Raw genomic sequence first — 21,794 nt, forward strand, 5'->3', positions numbered from 1 at the left:
AGATCCAGCCCGTTACTGTGCATGCAAATTGGAAAGGCAGAGCTGCAAAGCCAAATGCTTCTTTGAACTTTATCCTCCTGGATTATTGGGATCAGCACCACCCTGCTTTTGCTAAGCCCTGCCAGTACCCAGGGGGCACACGCGGCTTCGTCTGCCCCGCGGGCACCCTGCTCTGGATCGCCCACATTGCCCACAGCCCCGTGGGAGCACCAGGGCTGGGCATGTCAGCACGTGGCATCCTCGGAGCTCCTGCTGTGCTCTCAGCCGGTTTGTGTCCCAGGGGCCGGGAGATCCCGGTGCAAAGAGGACCGTGTGGCGGGGAGCCCCAGCAGCGCGGCCTCCACAGCTCTGCGTATCTCCCTGTGGGAGCAGGCGCAGGAGCGTGCTGCTGGCTCCCGAAGCACTTGTAGCCGGAGAGTGACTGAAGGCAGCAGGAGAAATTTGCTCTCATGTTTGCTGGCTCCGGAGCACTTGATGTTGCCACCCGTCCGGGGCACTTCGTCCTGGAGCTGAGCCACTGGACTGGAGAGGCCAAGGTTTGCAGCTGAAATGGATTTTAAGCTTCCAAAACTCATAGTAGGTTAGCAATAAACACAGTAAAGCTCTTTCTGCCCATGAAAAGACAGATTTTCACACCCCAGGCAGCTGTGGGCATAAGGGTGGGTGCTGTCTTTGCAAGGCAAAGGCACCACCTGGGGAGAAGCCCTGGCCCCCAGAGCCCGCTGGGCTGTTCAGGCGTCCCGCTGTTACTGGGCTCCCTGGTTGTGGGGACAGAGCCGGCCGCATCCTCGCGGCACGACCCCTTTGCTCTTTCACAGCAGCTTTGAACTGTTGTTTTGAGCTGTTTATCCCGGGATGCAGGGGAACCTCTGTGCTGGCTTCACCGTGGGGACACAGCTCTGCAATGGGGAGTTACGAGAGAGGCAAAGATCCAGCCCGTTACTGTGCATGCAAATTGGAAAGGCAGAGCTGCAAAGCCAAATGCTTCTTTGAACTTTATCCTCCTGGATTAGTTTTGCCTCCAGCAGAGGTACCGCGCTACCAACCCACTCTCCGCATCTCCACGTGAACCGGCAAGAGCATCTCACGCTGGGCACAGAGACTGGTATGGGGTCACCAGGGAGGCAACACCGGGAGTATTTTCCTTTCTGCTTTGGTCTCTGCTGGTTTCTTCTGCAGGCGCTGCTCTAGGGAACAGGTACTATTGGTCTGGTGCCTCTTTCCAGGTCTCAACCCTCTGTTGCGCTCTGTAACATTTGTGCAGCTTGCCTTTGTGTCTGCTGGTCTTCCTCGGAGGCCACAGCGGTCCCCGCAGCCCAGGACTTCACCCTCCCCACTCTAACGTGACTGCTGTCCTGAGCGGGACAGGCCTCTCAGCCACCCCGCTCCCTTTGGCCCTAAGGCTTGTGGCCTGACCAAGTGGGACAAACAGGCACAAACTGCTGCATGGGGAGAGAGCCGCCTCCGCCTCGACGCTAGGCGAGGAGCCAGCGCGGCCCTGACCCTTGGCCGGGCATCGGGCAGCACCCGGCGCAGGCGCATCAGCCGGCACGGCGCTGCCTCCTCGCAGCTGGAAGGGGGCACGTGGGGAGGCGAACGCTTGCCGCCGTGCTTCTGGGGTGGCCTCCTTGGGGGCAGCCTCTCCGCGGCAGGGCACGCTCCAGCCTGCAGGGCTGCTGGCGAGGGAAGGCGCTCAGCGGTAAGGACTGCAGCTGGGGCTCCGTGCCTCGGCAAGGGCCTGCGCTCTTCTCCTCCCTATGGGAAGGTCTTGGTCAGGCACCGGCTCTGCCAGAGCAACACAAGGCACCAACTTAGACTTTGGCCCTGAGGCCAGCTGGGTTTCCCCAGGGCGGGACAGCCAGCTCTTTCTTACAAGAACTTGAGAGGGTCTTCTTGCAACATCTGGGGCCATGGGCTCCCCTGGGCCCCAGCCACCTCTCTGCTGTGTGGGAGAGACCAGGGCAAACATGCCAGGCCACAGCATTTTGGATACACAGGCAGCCCTTGGCTCCTGCAGGCCCAGGGGAACAGCAAAATGCAAACAAACATGAGTCAGAGCGAGTTGGAAAGGTTCCCTATTTTAATCAAGTCCTGAGGCTCCAGAACACCGTGCTGATACACATTGGAAAGCATATACAAACACACCTTCTGCTTCTCCTGCACACCAGGAGATGCAAAGGTCTTGCTGGCGGAGATATGGAGGAGGAGAGCCAAGAAGGCGAGGGGCGGCGCGGGCGGCGCAGGCGGCGCAGCAGCAGCACACGACCGTGTGGGGCAGCGGCAGGAGAGGAAGAGCCCAATGGCCGTAAAAAACACTTGGACAAAGAGCGTGTTGTGCTTAGGGAGAAGAAAGCTTAGATGTTTTGGCATGGCTCGACAAGCCCTGATTGCCCCAAACCCTGACGACATCCGAGAGTGCTGCTGCCTGGCATGCAGACACCCTGTGAACCCACAGCCACTACTCGCCTCTCCTGGGGAGAGGAAGGGCTGCCCAGGGTGCCAGGGTGCTGTCTCACATGGGCCCAGCTGGACGTGTGCTGCGTGGTGCAACCCAGAGAATTTGATTGCTGCTGTGTAAGCCCCAAACCGTAATGCAAACACGTAGCCTCCTGAGATCCTCATCACCCCACATTTGCCGGGGCACTGAGTGCACTAATAGGCCTTAATGGCCCTGAAGAGCCTCACCTGGGGCCTCCACCCACCCTCTCTCTTCATGGGCCCAGGAGTTTATTTCAGCTCCTCCTGGGGCCTTCAGTGCTGTTATAGTGCTGGTCTAAAGCTCCATTCCAGCCATGTCCTTGCCCTGCTAATCTGTGCCACAACTTGCAGATTGACTTCCCAGCTTGACCTCAGCCCTGCTTTGTCACCATGGGCCTCCTTGGCAGTCACTGGAACTGGACACAATCCTGACCCCGACCTCTGATTGCCTCCTGAGCTTCATTTTGGACCTGTCTTTTCACTAGATGGACTTTTGGATGGACCTGGCTTCAATCTCCTGCTCTGCTCACTTTGCTTAGGTACTGTGGGTTTGGGCTCCAGCCCTTACTGCTCCCAGGCAATGTCTTATTCCAGTAAAGCAAGGGGTGTTTTGCTAAAGCCCTGTTTCCCATCAGCTGAAGCTGAACAGGCATCTTGAGGAGGTGGATGGTGGGGAAGGGCTGATGTACCCCACATTGCAGGGCCAGCATAGCCCCACTGTGCCTGAGGACGGTCCTGGGAATTAGACACACGAGCCCTCCCAGCAGCAGCAGTGAGAGGCTGAGGCTTTCTCCCAGATGGAGGGCTCGGCTGCAGTGAGGAGTAGTGTTTCCCTCAGGTGTGGTCCTGCTCAGTCCAAGCATTACCCTCAGTACTGTAAGGCTGTCCCAGGCAAGCTGAGGGTCCCTGTGTCCTGCCTCTCCCCAGGAAGTCAGTTCCCCAAGGCAAAAGCAGAGGCTTTCAGATAGACAGCAGCTGCCCTTAGGCCTCAGGAGTGGGTGAGGCATTCTCTGCTTTATTTAAGAAAAAAAGAAGAAGAAAAAAAAAGGCTTACAGGACAAACAGTCACAGTAAAAATGCAGAGTCAATACCCTCGGAGCACAGGGAGCTACAGCTGCTGGTGGTGCAGCCAGGGACCCCTCTCGTTGGGAGGTGCAGGTAAGGCCCGACTCCTGGGGCAGACTAGCAGGCTGCGCAAAGGCGGACCAACAGCCACAGTTGCAAGAGCTACAGGGAAGCAGCTATGCTGCATGCCACTGTCAGTGGCACGCATAGCACATGCTAACAAATGCAAATTGCTGTGAACCCCCCCCCCCCTATTTTTTTAACCACCCCCTGAGAGACAGAAAATTCCATGGAGGAAACAGGAGCTGGAAAGTTCTGCACAATGGTTCTATGAGCAGGTTGCTGCTGGGAGCCGCTTCTCCAGCCACCCACTCACTGCCTCCGAGGTGGCTGGACCAAACCCTTTGTCACCACACTCTTTCCTCACGACACTGGGAGCCAGATGCCTGCATCCTTCTAGGCTGAGATTTGGCCTTGGCGAAAGGCTTAACGGAAGAGCAACAGGAAGGACACGTGAGCTGCAAGGCAAAGATTTTTACAAGCCCAAGAGGACAGACCGCAGCGAGTCCCCTCCAGTCAGACATTACGGAACAGGCTGCACAGGGCATGCTCACCACAGCTCAGCATATTTACAGCACACAGACATGTGAGCAGTCACTGAGAAATCCCTGCAAAGCCACAGCTGCCACTTACACTGCAAGGGTTAACGCAGCTGATGCCCAGCAAGGGCATGCTGATTCACAGTATCAGCACTGAGCTGCCAGACAAATGTGTCAGCTCCTCCCCAGACTCTGCAAGGGCTGTTTTTTTCCCTGGAGAACAGTCAGCACAGCCATGTGGCTGGTGCACTCTGCCTGACAGCTCACTGGGAGAGCAGAACAGCACCAAATGTCCAAGTACAGCCCTTGGAGCACCGTTAGTGTTATAGTTTTGGCTGTTTACATAAAATCTAGGATACTGGTTCAATGAGCCCCAATATCCACTCCGTGCGTGGCAGAGAGAACAGAGCGTGCACTTCCTCCTTGAGGAGGCTCAGCCGTCAGCGACTCCAGAGCGCAAACAGAGCGGGCGCGCTGAGCGGCGACAGCCAGCAGTACTCCACTACGCTGTACAGCATGTAGCCCAAGAGCAAGCCGAAGAGCACGTCTGTCACATTGTGCCTGCCCAGCATGACCCTCGAAATGCCAACGATGAGAGCCCAGAGCACCACGAGGACCCGCAGTGGGACAGCGAGCACCAGGTGATGCAGAACGAAACGGCAGACCAAGGCAGCTCTGGTGGCGTGGCCCGATGGGAAGGAGTACTTGTCCACCGAGATGGTGACGAACATGTCCATCTTGTTGTGGGTAGGCCGCCGCCGCTTCACGAGCCCTTTCACCACTGCCACCAGCACCAAATCCAGCAGCAACGCTAGGAGACAGTAACAGCAAGTGAGAAAGGAAGGCTTTGTCCCCATGGAAAACAAGGCAGGAATCAAAGCAAAGCCACTTACTAAGAGGAAAGCACATGGCTACTGAAACCTGCCAGGAAAAGGCAGTACTTCCCACAGCAGCAATGCCGGGGTAGGGAGAGCACAGCACTCATCCAGGTACTGGCCTCTGTCAGCATGTGCTGAAGAAGTGCTCTCTGCCATGTGCAGCCTTCCCTGAGGCCAGATCCTCTGCCTGCCACAGCCAGTGTCACCACTCGGCCTGACTCAAGCTCAGGGGCTTTTCTTTCTCTCTAAAATCTGCTCTCCCGATGACTTGGGACTCAAACTGGCCCCTTAATTTGAAGGCAATGAAGGGTTCAATATTCCCCAGGAGTCCTGCCTTGAAAGGGCCTTATTAGTCACACTGACTCAGCACAGCTTTGCATACCCTAGCAGTCGAGGTCAAACTGATAGTGGTGAATGATCAATCCACTTTGATTGTCCAGCTACAGCTTGGCACCTGGAGCTGCAAGCTGACACAGCTCTGTTAGGTCCCTCTAGTAGGCCTGAGGGTAAACAGCTCCAGCGCTCCTACAGCCTGACTTCTCCCTCCTGCTGGCAGGAGTAATGCCCCAAAGTTAATCACACTTTGGGTTTTCAAGAGTTGAATAAAGATGATTCAAATAATGCCAGCTTGCTCAAAGAGGACTAACAGCTATTTCAGTAGAAGCACCTGCATGGAAGAAGTGTTCAGCCAATATTTGGCAAAAATAACTTCTTGCGCAGGGCAGCATGTGCTTTCTCCATCCCCATAACTCAGCTTAGCTCACAGTGCTGACGGCTGGGGGCGCTTCTTCCAAGGAAGCCTAGTGCAAGAGACTGATCTCTCCTCGTTCTGAGATGTGTTTCTGGGCACCAAATCTTTCAGTCACTTCAGTTCATTCTCTTTGGATAACCATTTGAGAACAAAACATTTTTTCCATTTAAACCTAAACTGAGTTTTCTTTTTGATCACTTTTTCCTTCTTAAATGTATTTCAGACATTAGGGAAAACTACTTCCTCCAGGTGGGTGCTGCATCCGTGGGAGAGGGCACCAGGGAAGTGAGGGGGCTCCAGCCTAGTGGAGTTCAGGCCTGAACACAGCCATGGCACCTGAATCTGGTGCCAAGCAGAGGCTGGGCTGGAGGCCTCCAGGCCGCTCCCTGCTGGCTCTGAAATGATGCTGTAATTTAACCGTGTACTGTTAAACGGAAACTGATGGTTTTGTGCATCTTTTCGCAACCAAGCAAATTTAGACTTGCATAATAAATGTCATTCATTGCTTTGCAACTAATGAAAATGTAAGAATTAGGAATGTGCAAAGGTCTGCTGCTCTAGGGGTGAATGCAGTTTCTAAATGAGCAAAAATGAATGGAGGTTTTCTGAATGAGCAAAAATGAACTGAGGTATGCCAAACAAGATGGGCTTTGGGGGGAAGTGGGAATATTACAGCGCACGAGATTAAAATGTGTGCTTCAAAGCAAGCTTTCCTGCTGGCTGAAACAGGTGAATCCATGCAGAGATGGTCTGTGGCGAGCCCAAGGGCAAAGATGTCTGTGCTGCAGAGCAGGGCAGCAGCCGCTTGGGGGAACGGCTGGTGTCACAGCGCGAGGCAGATGCACCTGGAATGCACTGTTCTGGTGAGCTGAAGGCCCAAAAGAGAGTTCAGCTTCCCCCTGAGTTTTGTGCAACCACGGAAAGCGTTCAGCCAACAAACGCCAGCGTGCAGCTCACGCTGCGACGCACAGAGCATCCCGGTGCCAGCAGGCTCCCCGGCTCCGGGGCGGCGCGGGGTGCCCCGCGGGAGGCCGGCAGCCGCCCGGCTCCCTGGGGGTGCTGCCGGAGGGGCCCCGCGCGTCCTCGGGGCCCCGCGCGCCTGCGGCCCGCTCCGCGGCTCACCGAAGAGCAGGTTGAGCAGCACCTCGCGGGTGGCTGAGCTGTCGCTCTGGCAGAGCCCGTAGACGGTGCCCAGCAGCCAGGGGATGCCGTGCCCGGACACCTCGACGACCTTCATGAGGGGCCGGGCGCTGCCCCAGGCCGAGCCCTCCGCCGCGCACACGCCCAGGCGCTTGGAGGCCCAGAGGTCGACGGCGAGCAGGGAGCGGAGGGCGATGCCCACGAAGGAGGGGTTCAGCCTCATGCAGTCCTCCTCGGGCAGCGCCGCCGCCGCGCCGCCCGCCTCCCGCCGCCGGCTCGGGCTCTCCGGGGCGCCGCCGCCGCCGCCGCGCGGGCTCACCAGCGACAGGAACTCCAGGCGGCCGCCGCCGCGCCGCTCCCGGCTGCTCCGCGGGCTCGGCATGGCGCCGCCCGCCACCACCGGCACCGGCCCGCGCGCCGCCTCCCCGCTTCCGCTTCCGCCCACGTGACGCTGCCAGTTGCCGTGGAGACGCGTCCTGCCCCCCCCCCCCCCCCCCGAAACCGCCGCCGCGGTGCGGCCACGCGCGCTCCACCCCCCCCCCTCCGCCCCCCCACGTGCGGGCGCGCGCGCGCTCCGTCCCGCCCCCCCCCCCTCCCCCGCGCCGCCGCCCCACGTGACCGGCCGCCGGCCCGCCCTCCCCGCGCACGTGCCCCGCGGCGCCGCCCCGCCCCGCCCCGCCCTCCCTGGCAGGCCGGCCGGCCGGCGGACGGCAGCCGGCGAGGGCCGCAAGAGGCGCGGGCGCGGCGTTCGCCCTGCCGGCGCCGGCGCGGGCGCCGGTGCGCGGGCGGCGGCGATGCGCGGGCGCGGCGGGCGCTCGGCGGGGGGACGGGCCGCCCCCCGCCCGCGGCGCGGCGGCGGCGGCGGGTGACCGCGGCGGGGCGGCGGCGGCCATGGGGTGCCTGCAGAGCGTGGCCTGCAAGGCGCGCGTGCGGCGGGAGCACATCGTGGTGTCGGACGTGTCCGCCACCATCGAGCCGGCGGCCACCGCCATCGAGGAGAGCTCGCCGGTGGTGCTGCGCTACCGCACGCCCTACTTCCGCGCCTCGGCGCGCGTCCTCATGCCGCCCATCGCCCGGCGGCACACCTGGGTGGTGGGCTGGATCCAGGCCTGCAACCACATGGAGTTCTACAACACCTACAGCGACCTCGGCGTGTGAGCACGGGCGGGCGGGCGGCCGCCAGCGTCCCCGCGTCGCCGGCCGGCCTCGCGCCCCTCCCGCATGCGGCGTCCCCCCGGCCCCGCGCTGCCCCCCGCGCCGCCCCGGGGGCCCGCCGCCCGCTTTCCCTCCCTCCCGCTCCCGCTCGGCCCCCCTGCTTCGAGGTCGCTCGAGCCCCGCTCGCGCCCCCCGGGCCCCGCCGCCGGCTCCGCGCTTGTCCCGCGGCCTGCCCGCGCGGGGCCGCAGCTCTGGGGCTGCTGCCCGCGCCCCCGCGTTATCCCCTGCCGCTCTCCGTTTCCCCGTAGCTACGCGCTGGCCGACTGCCCCCAGCACCGCCCCGGCACCGGAGCACGTGCTCCTGTGCCACCCCGGGCTGAACGCGTGCCGGGGCTGAAGGGCACCAGTTCCCCCTGCCCCTGGCCTGAATCGAAGGCTGCCTGTTCCTGCACTGGAAAAATCAAATTTGCCCTGGGGAAAACTGTGTCCTGCACTTCCCTGGGGTGGGGAGTCCCCAGCAACTGAGAGGGGTAGGGTGATGTCGGGTTTAAGGCTTGCAAGGAGAAGGAAAGTGATTCAGGGAACTGGTGTGGACCTTGGGGTCTTCTCTAGCTGCATGGTGGTGTGCGCTGGTTGCAGCTCGGCTCTGCTAGAAAAGAGGTGAGCAAAATTACTTTCCTCAAAGGTTGCCTAGAATGCCCCAGGGCGTCTCTGTGCCTGCCTGGGTAGGTAACAGCGTGGTCCAGAGATGATTTCCAGGCAGGCTGGGGCTTCCCGTTGCGTCCCCGGGAACGTAGCAGCAGCGTCTGCATTCTGGCTGGTTTGCGGTATGAGTTGCTGACAGGAGCCCTGCAGAGCACCACTGTGGAAAGAGCGAGCTGGCTAAAGAGCCTCCAGTCCGTCTGCGCCTTGCAGAATTGTCAGGAAGTCTGGTGCGACTGGGAGCTGGTGAGCTCTGCAAACGCTCGGCTATTAGCTGCGCTGACACCCAGCGATCCCAGGAATTGCCTGGAGTACTAGTGTGGCAGTGTTGAAATGTGCAGATAACAGAAACCCTTGCTTGGAGAGCTGCAGAGAGAAGGTTGAGATGCATTTTTATTTTTTTATTGTATGATTTTAGTTCTTGCAAAGAGCAGAGTGTGGGGCTGTGGTAGCAATAACTCCTCTTTACCTTTACTGTTTTGCTCTGACCAGCCCACATGGGTGCAGTGCGGTCATTGCTACGTAGTGCTTTGCTCCTTCAGCAGCATGCTGCTGCCTCTGGGCCTTGGTTATGATCCTGGCAGCCCTGTGGCAGCGGGGATGGCTCTGCTCTGAGCTGCCTCCTCTCATCTTGCCCTAGAGCAGGTTTCTGCATCAGCTGGTAAATGAATGAAAAATCCCAGTCTGCAAAGTGCTCCTGCCAGCTCTAGCTCTGCACCCTGGGCTCCTTCCTGTGTGGGAGGCAGGCGATGGTGTTTCGTGCTCACAGGAGCCCTGCTAACCCTCCCGTTTGGCGTCCTGCAGGATTTCTCTTGCTGATTCCCAAAGCAAACCAGACTTGAGCCTTTCAGCATGCACGAGCCTAAGACTTCAGAAAGTTCAATTGCAGGCAGTACCCAGACTCTGACATGCAAGGACTTTCTACTGCTGGAGGTGGATTTAATGCTGGGAGTCTTGACAACCTCTGGATTTTTATTGTTCAGAGGCTTTGCTCCAGCTGGCCCCTGTTGAGTAGTGATTTCTTCTGGTGGCCAGGTTACAAGTGCAGGCAACTCTAGAGGAGTTCCTCTGCTTGCTATGCTAAAAGGGAAAAGCTTTGCTGTGTTCATAGTATTCGTATAAAAGCTGTAGGAAAGGCACTTTTTCCAAGGTTAAGAGTGTGTTGGTGACTCAGGAGGGTGCAAAGGAACAAAGCTGTTGGCTCTGTAGCTGTATTTTCTGCTTTTTGAAACAGATGATGGCAGAAAAGCAGAAGATGTGGCTGCAAATGGCTAGATGGATCTGTTTTACAGCTCAGTAGCAGGCTCCTGGTGCCGGTGCCTGGGTGTATTGCATGTGAAAATTGCCAGTGGTTTGTAATTGCCCAGAAAGCCATTAAGTGAAAGTGGGTTGTGTTGCCAGTGAGCGGGGAGGCCTGGAGCCTGTAATGCTGCATGCCTTTTTGTTACGCTGCCTTCTCCAAGCTGTGGCATCTTCCCCAGTGAAAAGTGGGGAGAGGTGCGTGCTCCCGCTCTCCGGGGAGGTAAGGCCACGAGCGGCCGGGCAGCAGAGCCCTGCGGGGCTTCCTCTGTGAGGGTCCATGCAGGAGCTGCCCAGCGTGCTCCACCAGCCTGGCATCCCCGGGAGTTTGCTCGCCGAAGGGCATCCTACAGTGAGGGCAAATGAGCCTGGATTCAAAGCAGCTGGAGATCGGGCACCGGTGGTGGTGCGGGGGGTTTGCTGGAGGATGGTGAGGGCCCGGTGCAGAGGCGCTGCAGGGCTGCGCTGGTCCGTGCTGGCACGGGCTCTGCTCGCTTTGCAGAGTCACATTCCTGCATCCTCAGGAGGCTGCTGCTCTGGCACAGCGCTGCAGCCTTGCGGGGCTGCTGCTTCTTCCCGCTCACTTGCAGGGGGATGGGGGCTGAGACGGGCTACCGGGGCTGCCCAGTGCCTGCACTGAGCAGGGCACGGCGTCCCCTTGCTGCACCCTGTGTCTGCGGGCCCTTGGTGGGAGCAGGGGGATCATCTGCCCCAAGACAGATGATAGGAGCCAGGGGAACATTTCAAGCACTGCTGCTTGCATGGGGTGGCAGCTGGAGCTCGGAGGAGCTGGGCAGACCAGGGAAATTTCAGACAACGGTTCTCTTGGGCTGCAGCCCTGCTTGAAAAGCCTGGGCAAAACCGAATTGTTGCTCTCTTTCTGTAATGCAAAAGAGTTCTGGGCAGCTTTTTGCTTTATTTATTGTACCGAAACTAGGAAGGGACGGAGCTGTCTTTAAGGGGAGTTTCTGTATAGAAAGCAGCAGGCATCGGACTGTAGAGGACCCCTGATTCTAGCAGCTAGAGCAGCTGAAATGGAGTTGCCACAGGTCTGCGATGGGTTGGGGATGTGACTTCTGCGGCCAGGTGACGAGTCCCTCTTCAGTGGTGCCAGCGCTGAGGGGCGGTTGGCTGCACCGGGACTGACTGGTCTGATGTGTGTTGCAGAGGGGGTCACAGCTGGGAGATAGCCTGGCAACGTGACTGAGGGCCGGGGCTCCGGAGACCCACCTGGCCCCAGCACCCATGGCTCTGCTCTGGCCCCCAGCAGCCTAGTCCCGTTGGAGCCGTTGTCTCCGTTCCCCCCTGCGCTGCCGGCGCCCGTGCCGCGTGCCAGCCCCGCGCTCTGTGTAAAGTGCGGGTCAAGGAGAAGCCTCCACAGCCCCGTGCTGAATGCCCTTCTTTTAAGGTTATAAAGTCGGTGCTCGCAAGTTAGCAAACGGCAGGGCGGAGCCTGCTTGCGCGACTTCAGTCCCGTCCCGCCGCGGTCCCCTGTGCTGCGATCTGGTATCTAATTAGAGGATGGCATGCTGTTTCCCTCGGTACCCCTGCTCGCGTGGGGAGGCGCCGAGAAGTGAAGCAGCGCTGAATATTTCTTTTTTTCTGCTCTGAGGCAGTTGGAGAAGTGATGCTCGCTCAGGATTTACCACGTAGTAGGGTCCTGCCTGCCTGCGTTTGCAGAAATTGGGGTTGTGGGTGAGTGGCAAGCAGTGACTGTTTGGAAATGCGGGTTTCCAGGCTGTGTGGCCCCGCAGGGGTGCGCAAACCCCGTCTGCGTACCTGCGAAACGCCTCTGGTGCACTCTGGCAGCTGCTGCCTCCGCTGTTGAGGGTGGTCCCTGGGACCTCCTGGTCTGAGCAACGTTCCCTGCGCTGTGTAGGAGCGTGACTTCCTTGCTTTCTTGTGTTTCCTAGCTTCTCGCGTTCCTGTGCTGGAAAAGCACCTTTTCTCCGCAGCCTGGAAGTTGCGGTGCCGTCGTTATCAGAGACGCTTGCTAGACGCTAGCAATCCCTGACTCAGAGAGCGCGGCGCCTTGTACAGCTCCAGGCTGCCCCGGCTTTCCAGCCGGGAGCGATGGCAGAGGTGGTGCTGGCGTGGTTTTGCCCGCGGAGCCGTCCCCGCTGCAGGAGCGCCCGCAGGCTGCTCTGTCCTGCCTTTGCTGCATTTGGGGGTGTAACAGCTCCCCCAACCCTCATCTCGTATGGGAAGTGGGAACAGCCGTGGCCAGTGCCAGGTTTGCTTCGAGACCCCTGCCCTGTGGCAGGGAAACTGCTGAGCTTGCCCTGTCCTGGCAGCCCTTCCCGAAAGCCAAACCTGCTCAGGATCTCTTGTGGGTGCAGGACGCTGCAGGAATGTGCTGGGATCAGTTTCCTCCAGCTTCCTGCCCTTCCTGGGGACGGCGGAGGAACTTTCTGCTTTCTGCTTTGCTGCGTTGTGGCGGAGGGGTGTCAGCCACTGGTGTCCTGTGCTCTGCGTGCAGCAGGAGGTGTACCAGGGAGCTGCCCTGGCCCAGCTCGCTGCGTGTTGGCAAGACCGTGGCTTTGGAAGCTGGTTTGTTTGAGGAGCTGTGAGATAATCTCAGGAAGAAGACTCGTCCTGTGAATCCATCCCGCGTTGTGAGCGGCAGCATCGGTGGGACACGCGTGGTGTGGCCGGTTCGAATCCTCACCTGCTGCTTCCCTTGCTGGGGGCCAGGAAGGAGCTGTGACAGTTGTGCTCCTCTGCACCGCGTGAGGAGCCTTTGCATACCGCTTTAGCGTGGTTGGGAATGTCAGAGCAAATAGAGAGTGTCACTTCTCGGGCAGAGTGGAAGCCAGATGTCCCGTGCCGCTTGTAGGTAGCTTTGGAGCCCAGATCTGCTTGAAGCCAGAGCTCTGACTCGCAGGAGATTTCCACCAAAGCAAAGCACCTGAGTGTTTTTCAGGCTTTCCTGTGCTTTTCTCACTTCTTTGGTGTCCGGCAGCGACACTACCAGCTTTTTGGCATTGAGTAAAGATGCTTGCACCCTGGGAACCTACCCTGCCTTGAGACTGAGATCTAGCAAAATGACGCGAAGGTGATTCTGACTGCCCCTTGCCACAAGTAGGGGGTGGTGGCCTTTAAATTGAAACTGTGTATGGCATTCAAAGAATATCTACTTTTCCAGTTCTCGGGATTTCAGGAAAGGTGCCTGGGAGTTGGGCTGGGGCTTGTTCACAGCAGTCACAGAGGCTGAGAGCTGTCCCCGATCCCAGCTGGTAATTACTACGTGGCAATCTGCTCCCATTGCTGTGTTCACGTGGTGCTGCTAATGTGGTTACCAGCCAAGATCTCGGCTGGACCTCCCTCCCCCCCCCAGCCTCCACAATGTTACAGGGATTTCATCCCACCAATAGCAGATGTAATTGCAATATTTAATTATCATGTATGTGTCTATGCAAGCGCATGTACTTAGGGATGTAAAAATTGCACACTGAGCTGAAAGCTGGGGGGAAGCTGCTTCCGGGGTTGGCTTGTGCAGTCAGAGCTGTGCTGCAGCTGACAGATAGGAAAGGCTGTTTTTTCCAGTACAAGAGCTGATTAGAGAGAGGGTGACCTGAGAGAGGCTCTGATATGAGTTTTTGCCCAGTTGGTTAGATTGCAGGTTAATTAACATACTGTTGTGCTGGCAGAGCAAAGGCTTCAGCTGGCTGTGACTGAGTCAGCGAAGGAGCTAAAGCTGAATTTGTTCTTGAATTAGGTCCTTGATAGCTTCCTGCAGGTAGGAAAGTAGTTCCCAAGCTCAAAGTGCTGTCCTCTGCTCTAAAGTCTCTGCTGCAAGCAGAGAGACCTGGTGGTTAACCCAAGAGATGGATATTGGGAACAGCTTTGGCTGGGCATGTAGCCTTGTTGAAGTCTCTCGCTTTGGGTTTTGCAAAGCTGTCCAGTGGCTCCAGGCACTGAAGAGCCTATTGATGCCTTGCTGAACCCTGGCAACTTTGCATGGCTCTCCCTGCCCTGTTTCATGCCTGTGTCCTGCACGGGCAGCAAGAGCTCCTGCCTCGCTGAAAGGTTTCAGGTGGTTGCAAAGTCTAGGCAGTGCTTTGTAACAGCGATGCTGGCGTGGCACAAGCAGCAATCCTAGCAGCTTGTCCTCCGTTGTGTGAGCACTCTTAGGAAAATCTGGCACTGCAGCAGTGAATTTTTCAGCAGGACCTCAAACACTGAATTGTTATCCTTTTGTCTGTGCTCTCTTCCCCTACTCTAAAGCAGTCATTTTACTGTGTGAGTGCTCATCCATAGCTGCTTGCCTCTCGTCCTTCCCTTGCAGGCACCAACTGAGCATCATTGTTGCTGTTTCCCTGATAACCTGGCCTTTCTGTTTCTGTTCACTAGATCAAGCTGGGAGCTGCCCGACTTGCGAGAAGGAAGAGTAAAAGCCATCAGCGATTCTGATGGAGTGAGCTACCCCTGGTACGGAAACACCACAGAAACTGTGACCCTGGTCGGGCCCACTAACAAGATCTCCAGGTTCTCGGTGAGCATGAATGACAATTTCTACCCCAGCGTGACGTGGGCTGTCCCTGTGAGCAACAGTAATGTGCCGCTGCTGACCAGGATTAAAAGGGACCAGAGCTTTACCACGTGGCTGGTGGCCATGAACACCACCACCAAGGAAAAGATCATCTTGCAGACTATAAAGTGGAGGATGCGAGTGGACATTGAGGTTGATCCCATGCAGCTCCTGGGGCAGCGGGCACGGCTGGTGGGAAGGACTCAGCAGGAGCAGCCCCGGATCCTGAGCAGGATGGAGCCCATCCCGCCAAATGCACTAGTGAAACCTAATGCCAACGATGCCCAAGTCCTCATGTGGAGACCCAAGCGAGGCCAGCCTATAGTCGTTATACCTCCGAAGTAGAGCAGCACCGGGGCGCGCACCAGTGTGTGCCTGTGAGGACTTTGGTGCTGTCAGCATGGTGCAAATGAACGGGGTTTCTGAGCCAAAGCAGACCTCTTGGGTTCACCTGCCTTTGTAGCTGTGATTGGAAATACGGCTTTTTTGTAGTCAGAAAGAAAGTGTGAGCCTGGCCTGGCCAGCACCGGGTCACAGAGGAGGGATTGCTGAGCTGGTGGATTGCCCAGAAAGTGGAATTGAGTGCTTCTAGGAGATTGTGGCTGGAAAAGAGGCTGTCTTACCTGAACAACTCGTATTTCCTTGCAGGGAAATGCAAGGAGCAAGAATATGATCAAACCGTGCCTGTGGCAAATGCTGCTTTCCACCCAATTAGACGTAGAAGCGGAGACCATGCCTACCAGACGTGGAGGGCTTGTGCAGCGAACCTTCCTGTCTGCCCTGACAGGGAGCGGGTGTCACCACAGTGTCTATACCTATGCATTTTGGATTGATAATCAACCCATCACCATGCTCTTTGGGACTCGGCGGATGTTTGTCGGGAGATGGAAAGGCCCAGGGCGGTGGGGGAGCTGGTGCCATCCGAGGTGCTGAGCTGGAGCCTGGCGGCCGCAGCTGCCCAAGAGGAGTTTTCTGCAGCCGACTCGAAGGAGGACATTTTGCATGCGTCTCAGTGTGTTTGGAGTAGTTGTGAATATAGGAGATGCCATAGTTCTTTTCAGTTTTGGGGTGAAATCTAAGGGCAGATTGGATGTCCTTTAGTTTTAAGGTGCACTAAACCTTTGCAGTTCCTCAATCCCCCCCTTCCCACCCCTGCCAGCTCTTCTTTTACAGAAGCAAAGATTATTCTCAGCTGAAGGAGAAATTGTGAGCGATGCCTGTTTACCCAGCCGAGGGAGAGCAGGCCGTCACTGATTGTGTTTGCGTGGTATCCAAAAAAGCTTGGAGGTATTCCAGGATTCAAGCACTTCTACTGCAGACGTAAGTTGGTTGCGAGAAGTTGGGTGTTTGCTCATTTTTCACGCAAATGCCTGTTTGTGTGGAGAGCCTCATTCTTAGCCACCCACAGAGCAGCGCAGCTAGAAGTTTGCGGGTGTGCTTGCACGCAGTGCTTGCGGATGCCAGCACCTGTACCGAGGCCTGGGCTCATGAGGGTGGGCTCCGTGTGTGTTGCTGTGACTCTCCGCGCTCTGCAAGGGTTGGAAGTGTGTGAAAACACTGTGGGGGGTTTCCTATCCGTGAGTCAGAAGCCCAGATGGGAGCAAATGCTGCTGTGGGCAGGCCTCAGTGTGCGGCGGGGTTTGCGCTGGGAGATGGAAGGGAGCGTGCTCCCTGGGCACTACCTCCTGCTGTTGCAGATGTTTGGCAGATAACAGATATATATATTTTTTTCCTCGCTCCTCACCATTTCTTCACTGCCTGGGTTGATGGCGTTGTCCTGGTGCGTGGGGAGATGCTGCTGTGTTGGTTTGCAATTTCCTGTTTGTTTTAGCCCTGGGAGCAAGATTTCTCCTCTTTCCTGTCCCTATCCCACCAGGGAGGAGGGGTGGCACTTTAGCTTCTCCCTCAGGATGCACCAGAGGCAAAAAACGTGTTTGTGCTGCTGCTACCACCACAAAAGCGATTCCAGGCACCCCATAGCTCCGTGAGAATGCAAGACAGATGGTTGCAGCTTCAGCTGCTTTCTCCTGACCTGCTCCTGTCTCCCGCTCTGTTGGGCAGCCCCAGCACCTGGAGGCTTTTGACCTGGCAGGGAGGCAGCACCCAGGGCCCTGAAGGCAGGAGCAGGATGAGAAGAGCTGAACATCTTCTGGCAAGGCTTGTGTCCAGCTCAGTTCCCTCTGGGAAATGAGACCCTGCTTGTTTTTCCATTGCTGTTTGGAGACCCTGCAGCGCGGGGTGCATGGGGGCCTGCTGCTGAATCCTGCCCAGCGGGACCACGGCCGTTGCAGGAACCGCGAGCCCCCGGCAGCTCTTCAAGCTTGGGTTACTGCCCTCGGGAGCCAGTGAGCTGGCAAGGGGGAGCTTGGGTTGTTGTGGAGATTTAGGTAATTCCTCCTCATAGTTCCCCAGCTCCGAGGCCCCTGTGCCACCTGCCTTCTGTCAGCACGCAGCCCACTGAGCCCTCCTGCTGCCTGGAGGGCCAGGGGAAGGGTGGCCATGCTCAGCACTTTGTGTAAAGCCCTAGTTGCAGTATTAGCAGTGCTCCCTTGCGCTTGGCCATCGGGCAGTGCAACTCGGAGCTGCTTCGCTCCCCCCGGGTGCTGTGCCTGCTTTCCTCCGCTCGGTGGAGGAGCGCTTGCCCCAGCGCGCACACGCCGAGCCTCGCGCTTCTGGGCAGCACGGATGTCCTGCGGCGGTGGGTTGGGGGAAGGCCGCTGGCGGCTGCGGGAGCTGCTTGGGAGCAGCAGGAGCTCGGCTGCTCAGCTGAGCAGGGATCGTGCCCGGTTAACGTACGCCACGGTGCTTCTCCAGGCCTTCTGGTTAGGGTTGCTGCCTTGCTGTTGCCTTGTACGTTAGTACCCTGAGCCCCTTTGGTGGCAGGGACCAGCTCGAGTGTCCCAGGCAGCAGGGAACATCGCTTCTCAGAGCACGCACAATTTCCTGCAAAGCTTCAGCCGCTGCTTGTGTTCTTCCAGGGTGGGATGTGCACCCCGGACATCTGGGAGCCGGTCCCCAAGAGTGAAGGGACTCCCCAAGCATCTTAGACCAAAAATCCCTGTGATCGCCCCATGCTATTTATTATTCTCAGCAGTGTTTGCTACTGACTTACTATTATTTTTTTTTCTTTGGGAATGTTGAAGCCTCGACGCATACTTTGAAATGTTGCGGCCAGTGGAGCCAGTCCTGCTGCTCCCGTTCGCCCTCGTGTGAGCAGAGAGGTTGGCTAGCCTGGGAACCAGCCTGCTGATTTAGGTGCCTCCGTCTGGATTTAGCTGAGGGCTGTGTGAAGCCTTGCAGTGAGGAGGGTTTGGAGGGGGAGTGGGCAAAAAGCTTTGGTTTGTTGAGCAGATCTTCTACAGGGAAATTGTCAGCATGGGAAAATATCCCATTTTTGTGAGATTCTGCTAGTGTTTTTATACTGATATGTGATAAAAGGCATTTTTGCCATCATTGATGTTTTGTTTATCGGAAGTGTGTGTGGAGGGGTGTTTTGGTATGCAGAAATTTTAAATACAATTTTCAGTAAAACTTGGGGGAGGAGGGGTACCTTTCGGTTTGTAAAAAGACAGACAAATATATTTTTGACCTAGTGAGACAGAAACAATCCTGAAGCATCTTGTGAAATCCTTTCCCAGGGTGCTAGCCAGGTCCCGTCTCTGAAGCGCAGAGATTTCTCCACCTGCCTTTACAAGATGGTTTCAATCCGTTCTGAAGATAAGTGACTGGCTGGTGTCCATGGTATGCACGGGGGGAGACCGTGGGCATTGGCTTTGGTTCTCTCTGTGTTCGGGTTCAGGTTCGGTTCGGGTCTCTGTGGTGCATTTGAAGGAGTCTCTTTCTCAGGCAGTATCTGAACCTGGGGAAGGAGTTCCCTGACAAATCTGTTGCCTTGAGGTGAGCTCGAAGCTAGGAGAAGACCGCTGAGCAGCGCGTGGTGGGAGCCTGAGGGCAGGCGTTTGCCCTTCCCACGTTTCTGCCAGGCACGAGCGACGAGGTGAAGCCGCCCGGGGCACTGCCGCGTCCCGCGAGGCTGCTGTGGGGCCCGGCTGAGACACGTGGCCATCTGTCAGTGCTGGGAAACCCGGCAGAAACGGTCCGGGGCTGTGCTCAGGGAGGCTGCGTGCTGGCCCCGGGAGCAGCTGCGGCCACGCGGTGACGCCAGCCAGCTGGGATAGGAGAGGGAAGGAGGGAGCGGTGGAGAGATGCTGTTGATTTTGTTGCCGTCTTCTGGGATGTGTTGGCTGGCCGGAGCCTGAGCAGATCATCTGCTGTGTTTTCCCAAGACCTAGACAACGGCAGCCGCTGTTCCTGTCCGAGTTTCAGCAGCATTCCCCTTGGGGAGCTTTGTGCCGAGTGTTGGTGAAATCTGGGTCGTGTGCCGGGTGCCGAGGGTTGCCTCTGCCCCGTGCTGGCAGGCTGCAGGCAGCTCAGCTGTAGCCTTTGCTTTGGCCCAGCCCTGTGGGACTGCCTACCATGGGATTTACTCCCACGGACTCTTCTGCGACGCCTCGTTCTCATCTATGTTGTCCTTTAGAGCGATTTTCCCCTGTGCTTGTGGTCTAAGGACCGTGCCCGGTACGCCTGAACCAAGAATGGGTCGCAGACATGCTGTGTAGGGCTTTGAGTGGCCAGGGGGAGTCTGTCCTCCGCAAGGAGCGGGGAGGGACCACGTTGCTTTGGATCGGCCACGGCTGCTCACCAACCTGTCTGGAGCTACGTGGCCTCATTTGTGAGGGTGCTGCCAGCACTGGTGCTGTTCTCCCCTGCGCCTTGACTGTGGCTCTGGTTCTCCTCCCTGTATTGGCTTTTGTAGGGGAGGGAGGACCAGGAAAAAGGAATGAGATTCACGTAATCCATGTCTTCTGCCTGGCTCCCATGCCTGCTCCTTCTCTGATGTCTGGATTTGGTGCACAGAGCTAGTTTTGATTTGTGGGTTGTCTTTGTGGGCATTACACCATGCTGTTTGCCCACAAACAGCATGTGTGCTGTTTGGATCTAGTGTGTGGTCACTAGATCCTCCTTGGATGGAGACACCAGCTGAGCATCTCTGGATTTGGTAGTGTTGACTGGTGCATTGGCTGTCCCAGGCCTGTAGTCCCTGTGTTGAGCTTTCTGCAGCAGGCATCTGGTGTCCCATGGCAGGTGAACTGCTGCTGTGTGCTGTAGGAGAAACCCAGCTCTGCTCTGCTTGTGACCAGAGGCAAAAGTGAACCCAGTCTGCAGGAGGCTGAGCTGAGTGCATTGCAAGCTCGCACACCCTCTGTGGGGTGGCAGGAGCTGGCGTGAACGTGCTCCGTCACCGTGGCTCTGCTGAGCTGCTGCTCCACCAGCCAGCATTTCAGAGCATCGTCGGGGGGCAAAAGCCGGCACAGAGGTCTCGTCGGAGCTGGGGTCCCCTGGAGCTTGCTGCCCAGGCTGGCCGCAGGACAGCGGGCATGGGGTTTAATCCTGATGGCTTTCCAGTGCGGGGGATGCCGTGGAGCCTGCAGGCAGGTCTGCCTGTGGTGCTTGGAGGGTCGTGCGCGTTTGGCTGGCGCGGAGCCGGGGTTTCCCTCGGCTGCTTGCTGTTGCTGGCTTGTGTCCTCGTGCGTCATCCATCGCTGCGGGGTCCGAGAGCCGCCAGCAAGCGTGGCAGGGCTGTCTGGGCGTCTCAGCATCCCGGCGCGAGAAGCCTGCTAGATTGGAGAAAGTGGGAATCACACCAGGGCCTCTGGCAGGTTTTGTGGGTGGGAGAGAGCTGAAGGCTGGTGAGATGCTGGGGGCCTGCAGGACGTGCTGGTCCTCGGGAGCAGGGCTGTGCCGCTCGTCTCTGCGGCCCTGCGCCGTGTTTATGAGGGCCCGGAGGGGCTGAGCGGGAGCCCTTGGTGGGACCTGCCGAGGACCTGCCCTGGTGCAGAGCCCTGGGAGCCTCTGGTGCCTCCCCGGGGCCCCGAACCCGGAGCAGGGAGGTGTAAATCGGCCTGGCGGGATGCTTCATCCTCCAAATGCTCTGTTTTCTTCCCAGCTCCCCTTCTTTGTAGCCGGTACCCCATTATCTTGGGGAGGACAGGTCGCAGGAACGCCCGCCGCCCCGAGGCTGGGCCTGCCGGGGCGCGAGCCCGCGGGCCCTCTCGCCTCCCCTCCCTCCACCGCTTTGCGCTTTCGCGGCCGTGCCTCGGGCTGTGCGGGCAGGCCCCGCCGCCCCCGGGCCAGGCTTTGCAGACGGCGTCCGTCCGTCTGTCCTTGCGGCGCTGCCAAGCGAAAAGCGCCGGGCCGGCACGGGGCCGCTTGGCGCCGCGCTGTGGCACGCGTGTCCTGCGTGCCGGGGCACGGCTGCATCGCCGAAGCCGCGTGCCTGGGGCGGACGGACAAAATGCAAAACCGAAGCAGGGTGCAGCCGACCCCGTCCGGGTCTCGCTTCCGCCGAGCACGGGCAGCTGCCCTGGCGCTCGGTGAGCGCGCGCGCAGACGCGTCTGCCTGCGGGCGTGCTTGGTTTGTTTGTTTGTTTATTTATTTATTTGTATTTATTTAAGGTTTATTTAAGTTATTTATTTGTATTTATTGACGGCTGGCACTCGGGGTTTATTTCTGCGGCGCGTGCGGCCGGGCCCCCTAGGCGTTTTGGGGCCCACCGGAGGCGAGCGGGACCCTGGAGGCACTGCCGGGGGGATGCCGCGTGGAGCCGCGCTGCGTCCTCGCCCCTGTGCCGTGACGGCAGCTCTAGTTCTCCTCCCTGCACTGGCTTTTGCAGGAGAGGGAGAACCAGGGAAGAGGAGTGAGTTTCACGTAAATGCCGCAGGGAGGAAAATCCGGGCCCGTCCTCTCCCTGCGGAAGCTCGAAGCCCCCTTGCCCCGCTTCCCGGGCACTGTCCTTCCTCCCGTGCCCGTCTGTATTTATTGGCCCGGCCTCCCCGTGTTTTTCTGTTTGGCTCACGCTGTATTTAATGTTGCCAGTTTCCGGAGATGGTGATAAAAGCAAGAATGTGTGGGTGTCACTATGGAGAAAAGACAAAATCAGGTATTCTGCTGCCGTGTGGGGAAAATCAGAAGGAAGAGAAGACGAAAGCTGGTTTTGCAGAGTGCCTTAAACACAAATGACTTTACTGAGTAGGGGGCTTGGACTCTTCTGTCTTTGGATGTTATTTCAAACTCAAACAAATGTTGCATTTCACTTCTCTGGGATTAAAAGACGAATATTCAATCCATACTGGAA

At 58.1% G+C, this 21,794-nt stretch overlaps 2 protein-coding genes across 3 annotated transcripts; one reads left to right on the top strand and one right to left on the bottom strand.

The window, feature by feature from the left end:
- Positions 1-2,062: 2,062 nt before the first annotated feature.
- Positions 2,063-7,293, bottom strand: PLPP6 (phospholipid phosphatase 6). The gene is made up of 2 exons (XM_062581917.1): positions 6,894-7,293; positions 2,063-4,953 (listed from the first exon to the last, which is right to left on the bottom strand). Exons 1-2 carry the CDS (start codon positions 7,291-7,293, stop codon positions 4,583-4,585), a joined length of 771 nt encoding a protein of 256 aa, XP_062437901.1. The 3' UTR covers positions 2,063-4,582.
- A 509-nt stretch (positions 7,294-7,802) lies between these two features.
- On the top strand, positions 7,803-21,786 carry FAM78B (family with sequence similarity 78 member B). Of its 2 annotated transcripts, XM_062581193.1 has the most exons (3): positions 7,803-8,065; positions 14,421-14,562; positions 15,247-21,786. In XM_062581193.1, exons 1-3 carry the CDS (start codon positions 7,803-7,805, stop codon positions 15,529-15,531), a joined length of 690 nt encoding a protein of 229 aa, XP_062437177.1. In that variant the 3' UTR covers positions 15,532-21,786. The 2 variants fall into 2 exon arrangements, with proteins under 2 accessions (XP_062437177.1, XP_062437176.1); XM_062581192.1 differs by having other exon boundaries at positions 14,421-15,328.
- The last annotated feature ends 8 nt before the right edge of the window (positions 21,787-21,794 follow it).

The sequence above is a fragment of the Rhea pennata genome, chromosome 8, assembly GCF_028389875.1.
Source record: "Rhea pennata isolate bPtePen1 chromosome 8, bPtePen1.pri, whole genome shotgun sequence".
Lineage (NCBI taxonomy): Eukaryota > Metazoa > Chordata > Aves > Rheiformes > Rheidae > Rhea > Rhea pennata.

Coding starts and splice junctions, on each gene's coding strand:
- PLPP6 (XM_062581917.1), bottom strand. CDS start 7,293: ATGCCGAGCCCGCGGAGCAGCCGGGAGCGGCGCGGCGGCGGCCGCCTG. Junction 4,954..6,893: donor GCTGCTCAACCTGCTCTTCG/GTGAGCCGCGGA, acceptor ACTGTCTCCTAG/CGTTGCTGCTGGATTTGGTG.
- FAM78B (XM_062581192.1), top strand. CDS start 7,803: ATGGGGTGCCTGCAGAGCGTGGCCTGCAAGGCGCGCGTGCGGCGGGAG. Junction 8,066..14,420: donor ACCTACAGCGACCTCGGCGT/GTGAGCACGGGC, acceptor TCTGTTCACTAG/ATCAAGCTGGGAGCTGCCCG.